This window comes from Thermobia domestica, chromosome 5 (genome assembly GCF_964235325.1).
Source record: "Thermobia domestica chromosome 5, izTheDome1.hap1.1, whole genome shotgun sequence".
Taxonomy (NCBI): Eukaryota; Metazoa; Arthropoda; class Insecta; order Zygentoma; family Lepismatidae; genus Thermobia; species Thermobia domestica.
Genome location: NC_137458.1, coordinates 311,694,075 through 311,706,913, shown reverse-complemented (window position 1 = coordinate 311,706,913; position 12,839 = coordinate 311,694,075). Strand labels below are relative to the sequence as shown.

At 36.5% G+C, this 12,839-nt stretch overlaps 1 protein-coding gene across 1 annotated transcript in view; it reads right to left on the bottom strand.

Moving 5' to 3' along the window:
* The window catches only part of LOC145686786 (dipeptidyl peptidase 1-like), a 58,997-nt gene extending 46,517 nt beyond the window's left edge, over positions 1-12,480 (bottom strand). The window contains exons 1-3 of the mRNA XM_081760443.1: positions 12,178-12,480; positions 4,894-5,048; positions 1,012-1,161 (exon numbers count right to left, since the gene is read on the bottom strand). Of these exons, the coding sequence (XP_081616569.1) occupies positions 1,012-1,161; positions 4,894-5,048; positions 12,178-12,343 (471 nt within the window). The 5' untranslated portion in view covers positions 12,344-12,480. The remainder of the gene's footprint in view (positions 1-1,011; positions 1,162-4,893; positions 5,049-12,177) is intronic.
* Positions 12,481-12,839: the final 359 nt, after the last annotated feature.

Here is a 12,839-nt window from a genome sequence, read left to right as displayed (position 1 = left end):
TTCATTCAACTGTATAACTCAAAGTTTTATTCATTCATCCTTTATAACTTTAAGTTGTGAAACGTGAATAAATTAAATATGACTAGTAAAAATAAAATACTAGACATTAGTAAAACACAATTACAGTACATATTAGCAACAATGACAATAAAAGTGTAGAGCTACAAGCTCGAGTTGTTGAGATCGCATGAAAAGAAATTCGATTTATAGAGGTAACTTTCGACTCGTAGAGGTTTTCAGATATGAAAGTTCGAGTTACCGAGGCTTTTAAATATGATTATGAAATCGTTATAATTTGACTTATCGACGTTGAAATTTTTAAACATTCGACTTACAGAGGTAGTGTTATTGAGAGTTCAAGGAAATGTGAAAAATCGAGTTATCAATGAATTCCAGTTATGGAGGTTCGAGTTATCGATGTCCAACTGTATTTTTAATTACTAAGAAGTTTGGACTGCTGAAACTCCATATTTTTATTGTCTGTTTGTCCGTCCGTCGTCTAGGGGACAAAAGAAAACCCAAGAACTATTTGATGGACCACCAAGTTTGGCCAGGATGTACCGAGTCAAAAGTTAGAAATTAGGGTCATTGGTGGAGATGATCCATCAACCGGAAGTAGTAGAAATCAACCATTTCCGGTTTTAACGTTGATCACTACGTAGAATGAAAACAGTAATAGATAGCTAAAAGCGGTTTTCTGTAACCAATTAAGCACCCCAAGAGTATATTCCATCTTTAATTTCTGTACTAAAACTTGAAATCTACTGGCACTGATATCCGGTTTCAATATTCATTGAGGAAATTACAAACCAAACTTCTTCACGTGGTATACACGTGGCACTGCTACTTACTCTAAAAGTACTTTTGTATATTTTAAATTATTTTGTTTTAAAATGAGTGAATGATGAGGATGTGATAGGCTACATGTGGATTCTTATTGCAGCATAGGACAGCTCCAATACTAATACCATCATTAATTTAATATAGCAATTAGTAATTGTATTACTTTACCTGTACGTGTGCAAAAGGATGCTGATGTACTTTAACGATTGACTGGTTAGTTTGTTTCCTGCCATAGAAGCAAGCCCAATGTCTGACAGTGACATCATGCGACCATCCGTTGAACGTCTTGTCACAAATGCTTGTAATATTATCTCCTTCCTGGAAGTAAATAGCAAATAAAAAAGGTTGTATATGTACAGAAATGGTTTTCAAAATAATGGAAAATGTAAACATCTGTAGTTTGCAACACTGGGGATGAGTGTGAGGCTGGTCGTTTTTGATCTAGGTATAAAGTGGTTGTAGTACATCAGACGGGGTAGTACGAGGCGTGTGTTGAAGCGAGCAGATGGTGGTTTTGCGAAATGGAGAGTTTCAAAGAGTAATGGGCAGTTAGTTGGGGCATGTATATTGCATATTGCCCTCCAAAATGGAGCAGGTGAGGTTATAATTATAAGATTGTGTTGATTCTATATCTTGATAGTACAGTGTTCTCGTATAAAAACTAAGTTATAATGCTTCCGTGAAATCCTGCCTGTATCTGTTTGAAACATAATGTAATGCTGATTGTTTCATTGAGAAGAAACGAATTAAACACGGTATCCAGGGGAACGATGACATTCTGAAATTTTACTGGATATAAAATAATATTTTAAGAAGCTTTTGTCTAATGTTTATTTTTTTCTTCCAATTTATAAATTTTTCTCAACTCTTCGTTCTAAGTCCCACTTTTCTTCCTTCTAAGTTCGACATTCCTACCCTTGCTTTTATTTTACATTCGCACTTCATATCACTAATAATACTACCCAGATATCGAAAACTAATCTCTCGTCTATTTTCTACCTTACTACTTCTGTAGTTGACGCCGACCGCTACGTTCCAATGACTATGGCTTTTGTCTTTCTAACATTTGTTTTCATCCCATATTCTTCACAGTCCTTTCTCAAGTTTTCTAACATCTTATTGATTTTCTCTTCAGATTCAGCAACAAGCGCCATATCATCTGCAAATCGACTCTTCGATTTTTCCATTCCAACCCACGTCTTTATAGCTTCCAACAACAATTCACAATTCGCGCGGTTAAAAGCTTACCTGATATCTTCGGTTGTCCATTGAGGATTTCCATGTATGTCGTCTTCTCTTGTGCTGATTGAACCACGTGTTTCCAATTACTAATGAATTCTTTGTACAGAAATTGACCAGTCCCTATCCCTTTACATTTCTTTCGCCTAAACCATATTTGCCTGCGACATTACTTTCCTGATTTTCCCCTATAATTGTATTGAAATCTCTTGAATACAATTAAGGGCATTGTCTGTGAAGTCGTCTGTGCATATGCCTGTATTACCACTAGATCCTTCTTTATCAACAAATTCTATTTTCACTTCCTTCACTTTTAAGCACTTACCAACAATTATTCCTACATCATTATGAGTATCTTTAATTTCAATAAAAATCTTTTCGTCTCCTTGTCTTCCCTGGGTAAGTATATACTATATATATATATACAGTGGCGTATTTACGATTTTGTTTCGGGAGGGGCTTTGCTAACTTTCGGGGGGAAGGGGCTTTGCCTGAAAATGTGAAAATTCTGCAAGATATTTCATATACTTTACTATAGTAAGTAAGATTTCGGGGGGGCTTTGCCTGTAAATGTGAAAATTCTGCAAGATATTTCATATACTTTACTATAGTAAGTAAGATTTCGGGGGGCTTAAGCCCGGAAGCCCCCCCTTAAATACGCCACTGTATATATATATATATATATATATATATATATATATATATATATATATATATATATATATATATATATATTTCATTGCATCTTCTAAACATTTGGAAGTGATGTTGTCATACGTTTAATTTAATTTTTCTCCACACTTAGAAATTGTTGAAGTTATTACTAGTTTGATTTATCAGTGCATCCGGCAGTTGTGAACTACTTTCCTTGTTTACAAGTGACGTCAGCTATTTGGCAGGGTTGCCAGACATACTGGTTTTACTTGAGATTTCTTCCATATGCAGTTGCTCAGAAGAATCAAAAGGATATGTTGAACCGAATCAAATTTAATGAAAGCAATCGTGCATACAGTTTAAGTTGTTTTGCGCTGAATATTATGCGTCACCAAATGATATGTTTAGCGCATGGCCGGACAGACTATTGCAACATCACGGTACTTTGTTTCACTACACAGATGTGAGCCAAATTACTGGGGAAACATATAACAAACAAATCACATTCTTTTCAGTTTTGTTTAGTCATATGGGTTTGAAATGCTGATAAAGTTAGTTAACAGATAAAAGGAAGCACTACATTCTCTGCCGCTACAATCTATAAAGGACTATAGCTAGCCAGATGTAGCATGTTCAACTGGGTAATGCTTGGCTAGCTCTCAATTGCCTCATGGGAATTAAGCAAATAAAATGAAATCTTTCAGTTTTACGTCCCACTATGCCTTGGAGGCTAAGGAAGACGACGATGTTAATGAACAAAATGGTGAAATGAATAAAGTGGGATGAAACGGGAGAATATCCGAGAAAACCGATTCAATGATTGTCCAACATGAGGCCTACTTGGTGCGAGCTGGAATCGAACTAGGGACCTCACGCACCAAAGGTTAGCGCTCTGCCATTGAGTCACCGCACCCTACATGATGACAAGTCAACACTGGAAAATGTTTTTGATCCAATTATGAGTAGAACCATGGGCTTCACACTACGAGTACGAAGTCGCGTGCGCTAACAATTCGATTAAACAGAAGCTCAATAAAAAAAAAAAAAAGTGCGTCCAGTTTTAGCCCCAATTTGCCTCCTCATGAATTTGCCCGAACGTGATTCCAATCGATAGCTTCTGATGCGTAGAACACGGCTGTGAAGGAACCAGAGTGGTCAAATGCACCGTTTCTAAGATATGGCGTTCCAAAAGTGTGGAATGCCACGAGATGGCGCCAGCATCAAGGTTGAGATCGACGTGGCACTTTAGTTTATGAAACTTAATCAAAAGCATTCTCATCATCGGAAGCATTTTCAATGCGAAGAGAAATGTTGGACTATCGATGACCGGCACAACAAACTGATAGTTGTGGCCGTAAGAGAAGTACCAAATAATTGTAGCTATGTAGCTATGTACCGTATGAACAACATCCTACTGTACGTGCTCCAGACACTCAATAACGAGCTTGATCAACGAGTTTAATACGATACGGAGTTAAATCTGTGACCACTATAACGTGATAGCTTCACACTTTATACAAATACCCTCGAGGCGTTAAAAAGCGATCTCGAAGCTGCGCCTCGATACTAGCGCCATCTCGTGACATCCCACACTTTGGAACGCGATGACGCAGGAACGGTGCATCTGACCACTCTGGTTCCTTCAGAGTCATGTTCTATGCATCGACGCTTGCATTCAAGTTCGAGCAAATTCATGGGAAGGTGAAATTAGGGCTAAAGGCTAATGCTTTGTTGGCCGCACTCTTGAGTATCTTGTTTCTTTTTAATTGCTCTGTACTGACACCCGCAGACGATAATTTTGATGCATATGCTGACGAGAAAGAACCCAGAATTCTCTCCTCCAAAAGAAGAAAACAATTTGTTGAAATCTTATGTAACTTATGAAGGGTTAAAAGGATATTCTGGGCAAGAAGCCTTTTAACATAACTGTAAAATATTTGTGATAAATATAAGAAAATTCGTATAACAACAAACCAAGAAATGGACTGTGTATGGACCTTTTTAGTGACAACACCTTCAACGAATGACATCATGACAAACACAGCAACAACGATTCAAGTAAACAAACGTACGAACTCGTCAGATAGGGAATAAAGTTTTAGTAAACTAGAATACTTCCCCTCATCGATACACCACTATGTATGATAATGTACTTACTTTAACATAATATGAAAACGCAAAGTATGTCCTTTGATTCACGGTGACTTGGAAACCTTGATTGTAGATCAACGTCCAATGACCAACGTTGCCAAATTCATCGATGGCGACATCTGGATATTGAAGTTCTACTCTTATCTTCTTATAAATAGTCCCTGCACAATAAATAAATAAATAATAAGCGTTATCGTAAACAGATACACTAATAAGGATAAACGAAACGTGTTAATAACGAGTTAATGCTTCTACACAGCAAAAAATGAGGTGTTGAAACCAGGGGCGGATCCAGGACCGACTTCTGGGGGGGGAGGTTGTCATACTGCTCCTTTTAAGGGCTCCAAACTTTGGGATGGGTTTTATTTATATATATAAAATAAGAAAGTTTCTTCTCCTGCGGGGGGAGCGATCGCCCCCCCATTGGATCCGCCCCTGGTTGAAACAACACAAGATGACTACCACTTTAGCGTGTTACTTGTGTGTCAATTCAACACCAAGCACATCGCCTTCAGAGCATATCAGAAGTACCTCGCTACTGGCTGTGAGTATTTGCATTGTTTTTTATTGTTTGGTATGAGCAAAGCTTTACAAAATATATTTCGCATTTGTGGCAAGTAACCAATAACATTCTATGCTTTCTGTAATCGGTCACAATATTTTTGTTGTAAACTTGTGAATCATCTGAAAACAGTTACACAGGTAGCAGTGCTTCCATCTATTTTCTTTATTTGTTATTCTTGTGTCTTAGCACATATGAACAGAAGATGGCAGAACTCTTGCCTATGTAACTGTTGTCACACGATTCACAGGTTTACAACAATATTATTGAGACCGATCACAGAAAACAGAACATTATTCGTTATTTGGCATAAATGTCAAATATATTTCGCAAAGCTTTGCTCATATTAAACGATAAATCCCAATGCAAATTCTCTCAGGTAGTAACGAGTTATTTCTGATATGCTCGGAAAGCGATGTGATTGGTGCTGAAATAACACACAAGTAACACGCTAAAATGGTGGTCATTTTGTGTTGTTTCAACACCTCATTCTAGACTGCGCGGGAGAAACAGCATAATTAAAAAAAAAAAAAAAGTTTTCGGGAGGCGATTTTTTATTTTACCAAGCATAAGCATGAATCACTTATATTAACAGTGCCAAGACGCGATTATTCAACTCACGTTTAGAATTGACTTATACCAAGTTAACCAGAGGTGGAGCATGACATAGATCTCCAATTTTGACTTATCTCACTTTGGCCAATTTCTGACTTTATACTGTTCCTCACGCGCAGTCTAGAATTATATGAAATGAATTTGAATTAGTAGTTTGAAAGGTACCTCAGGAGAATCTAATGATTATCCATGCTCGCACCAAAAGGTTTGGGTGCCACAAGTGCTGTAAACATGTTTCTACCTTTTTAAATTTTCCAGACTGATCAAAAGACACAATGTGTTCTCCGAAACGATATACTATATTACTCCCCTTGAGATTTCTGCTACCTACAGACCTAATCAAACCAAGAGCTACAGTAAATGACTTGGTTATCGAAGAGTAATCCAAAAGATGCACGTGCATGAGTCCTAAAATTCATATACTCTCTCCTGATAGCCAGTGAAAGAGGCTGAGTTCAATAGGATATCTCCAACGACGTCTATCAGCCGGTCTGTTCAATAATATTACTGAACCAAAATGAATATTTAAGATATGGCTTCTCTATAAATGCGACAGCAAGTTATGTGAATATTTCTGTAGTCAATTATTCCAGGATTTAGAATAATTATAAAACTTTTCTTTTAAAATCTTAACCAACTTCACACGCGTCAGTCACTTGTTTTAGAATGTCTCAAGCAAGGAAGACAATATAGTGTACTATGAAACTGTTCCGAATCCTACGTTCGTTCTCTGTCAACCTGTTTGATTTGTTAGAAAATATATTGTTAATGGCGGACACAGACGTGCTTTGCGTTTTATTACGATAAAGATCATACTAGTTGTAAACAACGTTTTAATTACTTATATAAAATCTACAAGTGTTTATTCCACATCAAGCATAATATAATTTAGTAACTAAAAGCAATATGAAAACAGTATATAAGCTACAGACAGTTGTGCTCCCCAAGAAAAAGTTGCTGGGTATATCCTTGCAACATTCCCATCACTGGCATCGTTAGCGGAGGGGTCGGGGGGACGTTTCCTCCCAGATTTTAGTAAAATATATTTAAAGGTACTCAGTAGCGGTTCGTGGTCTGTAGAAGCACCGGTTGCAATGTTGCAATATCAAAGGTATGTAGTTACGCGCAAGTGTTCCCCTCCCCCAGCATTCCTGAGTCTTATCAAAAAAATATTCAGGAAATATGAAGAGGAAAGTCCTTTTAAGCTCCATTTGTATATTTATTGATTAAAGTGTATTCTCTAATATTGATTTAATATATAAGTATTTAATATGTAAGTTATTTCCTTTTTTTCAAACAACCACTATCACTGTACGTTTATACACTATTTCTATACAAAACTTCTACGTTCATGTTATTGAACAAGAGATAAATCGAATATATAGCATTATTCATGCATGCAGTTAAACAAAATAATTTAATTAAGTAAACTATGCATTATTTTAAAATGCAAGGTCTTTCTTCGTTCTTTTCGAGCTTCAGTTTTTTCTATAACTTCATTAAAATCTGAAATGCTGCTCGCCAAGTTTTTCTGAATAGAAAGCATCGCTACTGCAAATATTTTCCGCTTTATTTTCTTTAGGATACAGAAACACCTCTCTCCTCCGACAATATGCATTTTGTTAGCATTTCTTTGTATGAATATAAGGGACAAAAAGTCCATTTTCCGTAACTACTTATTTTTGTCTGCTGGTCTAATAAAGAAGGATGAAATCTAAGATTTTTTCTTCAAAAATGAAAAAAAAAAAATAGTTTAACATTCCAACAATTTAGGCTAAAGAAGACAGATGAGTATTGAAAGTGAATGATTTGAGATTAACTTTTTACTCTTTCCGCCGGAAATCGAACACGGAATCATGTGCATGAAAGATACAGAGCCAGGAATTAGACCTGTGGTAAGACATTTTCTTCTTCGAGACTCGATCGCCCCCCCCCCCAGAATAGGGTATTTTTTATTTTAAAAAATAAAATCTATCCCAAGGATTTTCACCTTTGTATTATAAATGTAAAATACAATATATTGACTTCAAACGACCGCCTTCCCCCAAATATTCAGCCTAGATCCGCCCCTGCTACCACCAGACGCGTATTTGTTCTTTGCGAGTTTCTGTTTTCTGAATAACTTCTTTCTTCCAAGCGTCTATATCTCACTCAATCTATCAATTGAGTCAAGCGCTGCCAAGCGGAGGAATTCGTAACTACTACAGAAGCTGACTATATACCAGTTGCGGATGAAGGAGCAACTGGAAGAGGGCAATACGGGAGGATGGCAGCGATGCAAGAATAAATCCACCTCCTCATCTTAAGAGATAGGAGCTCGCTGCCATATGCGCAATGTTACTGCTTCAAGTAGCAACGCTCCCTGCAACTGGATTTGTAAATCACTCTCTTTCTTTCAGTTTTTTTTTAAAATTTATTTTTTAAAGAAATGCATCAATACTGTTTTGCGCTCAAGAGTTGAGTTGAGTTGATTTTAGTTTAGCGTCCGTTTCAGCAGCGAGGCTATATGAGACGTGGACCTACTGATTAACGTGGAATCCGAACCACATGAGCTCCCGCCGGGAATCAAACCCGGGTCTCCCACGACAAAGGCGCGTACTTGCGCTCAAGAGCAAAGGTTCATTTTTTTACTTATACACTATTTTAATACCTAAAAATATCTTTAATATTAAAAAGAAATATCCGGTTACATAACCATGCAACATATAGAACCAGCCGCCGCTGCTAATACTACTTTGTGTATATAACTTTTGGTGGAAAGAGAATTTTGATTTTGATTCATCCGACCTCCCCCCCCCGACCCCACCAGACTTAGAAACCTAACGAAGCCAGTATTCCCATGCAATTCAATGCAATGACATCAAACAAGCTCCCTCTGCCATCTACAGGTACATTTCTGAAATTAAACTAACTACATACTCTTCTGCGGTTCGATCCCAAGCCATTGCAGCTAATAACTAAATTTCATTGGAAGTGGCGCTTAGCATTATGTTCCCCCGAGGCGCTCATTTCAGTGATGCCAAGTCGTGGCAAAAATCCCATTTTGTGGATTTTTTTTCACATTAATTGTTGAGAATGGGATAAAGGGAATTTTCGTCAAATAGGCAATATATATGCAACTTTTCACTATATGTAAAGTCCATGCCAACAAAATTCTCTACAAGCGGGAAGTGGATATATGTTTCAAGCATGCTCCAGTGACATCTGTAGATGTGGAAAGATCATTTTCAATCTAAAGCGAATTCTTTCTGACAGGAGATAAAGTCTTTCCTTTGAAAATCTTAAAAAGATGTTAATAATTTCAGAGAACCAAAATATGAAAAACCTTTCGTAAGTGAAAATAAACTGTTAGTGTAGTGTAAAATGACTTCACTTTAGTATTTCTTGTGCTTTGAATGCTTGTGCTACTCAGGTCCGTATCCACGGGGGGCTAGGGTGCCCCCCTAAGTTTTCATTGGCCCCCTAAAATTTTCACGATAGGCTTGCAAATGAACTACATTTTTGGCCCCCCTACATTTTTGGGCTCGCTACAGGCCTGATGCTAATGTAACCGCGTGTGAATAGAATGAAATAAGTGTTTTAAGTTATTGTTTAATTGTTACTACTGAAGAATGGCGAATGAATTGTTAGATGTTGTCCCTTCATGAGTTGCGCAAGTTTCCAGAATTTTAGTGGTAAGTACAAAGTACAACATGAAACATTTTATTCGATTAGTAAATGAATTATAGCCTATTATAGCTTTTACATATTTTAGTATCTATTTTTTCCCCAAAGTTCGTGATTGCTTGTTTATTTTATTGTGTCATTTCACCTGCCATTTTTGGGTGTTTATTTTACAATTTTGCCAGCCATTTTCAGGCTTTTATTTCGCCATTTATTCGCCGGGCTTTAATAATAAGTAATCAATAAACGTGTCAGTATTGTCAACTTTTAGACTGAAGTTTTTTCTTTGTTATTGGCAAAGTGCATGCTAGTGAGGAGTGATTTAGTCATACTGTGATTCTTAAAAATTAAGTACCAAGAAACGAAATTTTGGGCTACAGCATTTGAAGAATGAAGAAAACAAAACAACGAACGAATGAAAGAAACAAAGTAAAATAGATTACTTTGTATCAAACGAGAAACAATCAAATTTCCAAATGTTCCACACAAAATGTGTGGAGAATTAAACTTTTTCTAGTATCATTTGGCGCAATATAAGGTGATGGAGTTATTGCATTTCTAACAACATAACAAAATATATCTGTTCTCAATTCAGGAAAATAGTCATTCACAATCTATTTTATAAACGTGGAAGATCCAAATTTATTGATAATTCATCAAAAAAAAAATGAAAAAAAAGTTACACACAATATACAGTACATAAGTATCATTGTAACATTATTATTATTATTATTATTATTATTATTATTATTATTATTATTATTATTATTATTATTATTATTATTATTATTATTATTATTATTTTTACAACGTGGGATTTTTTTTTTTTTTACGTCTTGAGATGGGATTTTATAGCACTTCAGGTTGGCAGCACTGGCTCATTTATGTAACCGCAGTTTATTTAAACACTAAAAAAAAAAAAAAAAAAAAAAAAGCTAAGTATAAACAGCGACGGAACTAAGCTAGTTGTTGTCCGGGTTAAGAACTCGCCTTAGCCCCTTCCCACACACACTGACCAACCAAACGAAAATGCTCTCCGACTACACCTGATATTGGCATCACACAGTAATCCTCCTATTCCATTTTTTCTTCAAATGGTAAAACTTGGTTTCAAAATTTCAGTACATAATTTAATTTTTAAAAGAAGATGAAACACCAAACTAATTACTATTTTAGTGCCAAATAATGTAGCATGCCTGAAAGTAGCATGCCTGACAATCATAATTACTGCAAATCACAATGGGTGGTATTCAGAGAGAATTCGTTAATCGAGGGTTAGTCACAGACTAGTTAGTAGCATACTAACACTTTACTAAAGAACCTGCACTTTTTGGTATTCAGAGTCTACTTTGAGTACAACTAAAAAGATGATTTGGGTATGATTAACTTATAGAACCCCAATGCATCCGGTGAATAAAATAAATGCGGCAACTACGGAAAAGTAGATGAGCGCATGCGTATTCTTTAAAAATGAAAATACCTGAAATACGAAATACGAAATGTTGTGTCGCACGCTAAACCGTGGGTAAAAGATTAGCCTCTGCTCTAGGTTAATTAGTCACATGTGATTAACTTTGTCAAATATTACGTCTTAATCAGAGTCTCTGAATACGATTTTGATAACCATTCGTTAGTCAACCCCGTAGAGTGGCTTTAATCAAACATCAAAACGACTCTGCATAAGGCCCAATGTGTTTGGAATTATATTGGGATATGTGTATGTGTAGAATGAATCAACAACAGTCTGTTGCTTTAGAATTGAATACCGTAGGGCTATTTAATTATGACAAACATTAGAATATTTAATTATTTTAAGCTGTTCTCTCGAATATTATAGGCTACTTGGGCATTTTACAAATCTCTTAAATCGATGTAAACTAAATGAAAACATAAAATGCTGGAACTAAAATTTAACTTCGCAGGCTCCTTTGGCTGCAAAGGATTTTACAGTGTTCTCAAAAGATAGCTTTGAAGCTAACTTGTGCTCTATGGATATGACCCTAAGGTTGGTGAGTCGTTGTTGTCCTATTAAGTTCCTGAGATATTTTTTTATTATCTTTAGTTTCCTAAAACCCCTTTCCTTCAGGGACGTCATTTAGGGGGGGGCAGAAGGGGGCAATTGCCCCCCAAGAGTTTGATGAATTTATATACTTTAATAGATTGCCTACTAATATACTAGTACAAAACATGAAAGTTTTATGTCGGTCGTGCTCTTGCCCTCCCAAGCGAAGTCTGAAATGACGCCCCTGCTTTCCTTGCCTTATAGTGGATAATTTGTCCAGTTTTGCGCCTCCCAATCCGGTGCTCGGGGCACAATCCCCGTTTGCCTCTCCCCGCATAGTTACGTCACTGAGTATAAACAATTACAAGTTTTAATTAATCAGGATTTTAATTTACAGCCAAAGGCTTTTGAGGGAGAAAAACTAGCAAACTTAAAATTTGAAACTTACCAAGTTCGCTGCAGTCTTCAGTTTTGGTGTTCGTTCTGGCACCTTCATATAATAACCACTTGCCCACTATGTCATCGTATGTGCAATTCGCAGGAGTATCTGCGTTGCTTTTCCCAAGAAACAAAATTGTTACAAAAAGAAATTGAAGAATAACGAGTTTGATCATGTTTTCTTTTTTTCTTTCTTTTTTTTCTTTTAAACACGTAACCGAGATAAGCTTTAATTAACAGCTTATTGGTCAGATGCACAATGAAAGCGGAAACACAATGCGTTCAGAATGAACGCTAGATATTCACTGAGACGAGGAAGTCAGTCGCTTTTGTTGTATACTTTGATGCGAAGGGGAAATGCGAAGCGGGGAGGGACATGAAAGTGATTCATGACTTGTGTGCGTTAGTAGTTTGATAATCCAGAGCTGGCTTGCTATTTAATATTTGGCCTTTGAAGTTCTTTATCGGTCTCAACATATAAACAAGACATGCACTATCGGGCATTTGCATCGACTATCTAACCTTATGACCTTTAGATACTAAACTAAACTAAACTTTTCAGTAAATAAATAAAAAGGACAAACCACTATATTAAATTTTCTGGGTCGGAGTCTCGATGGCATAGTGGTAGAGCGTTTATCTCTGATGCATGGGGTCCCTGGTCCGATGCCA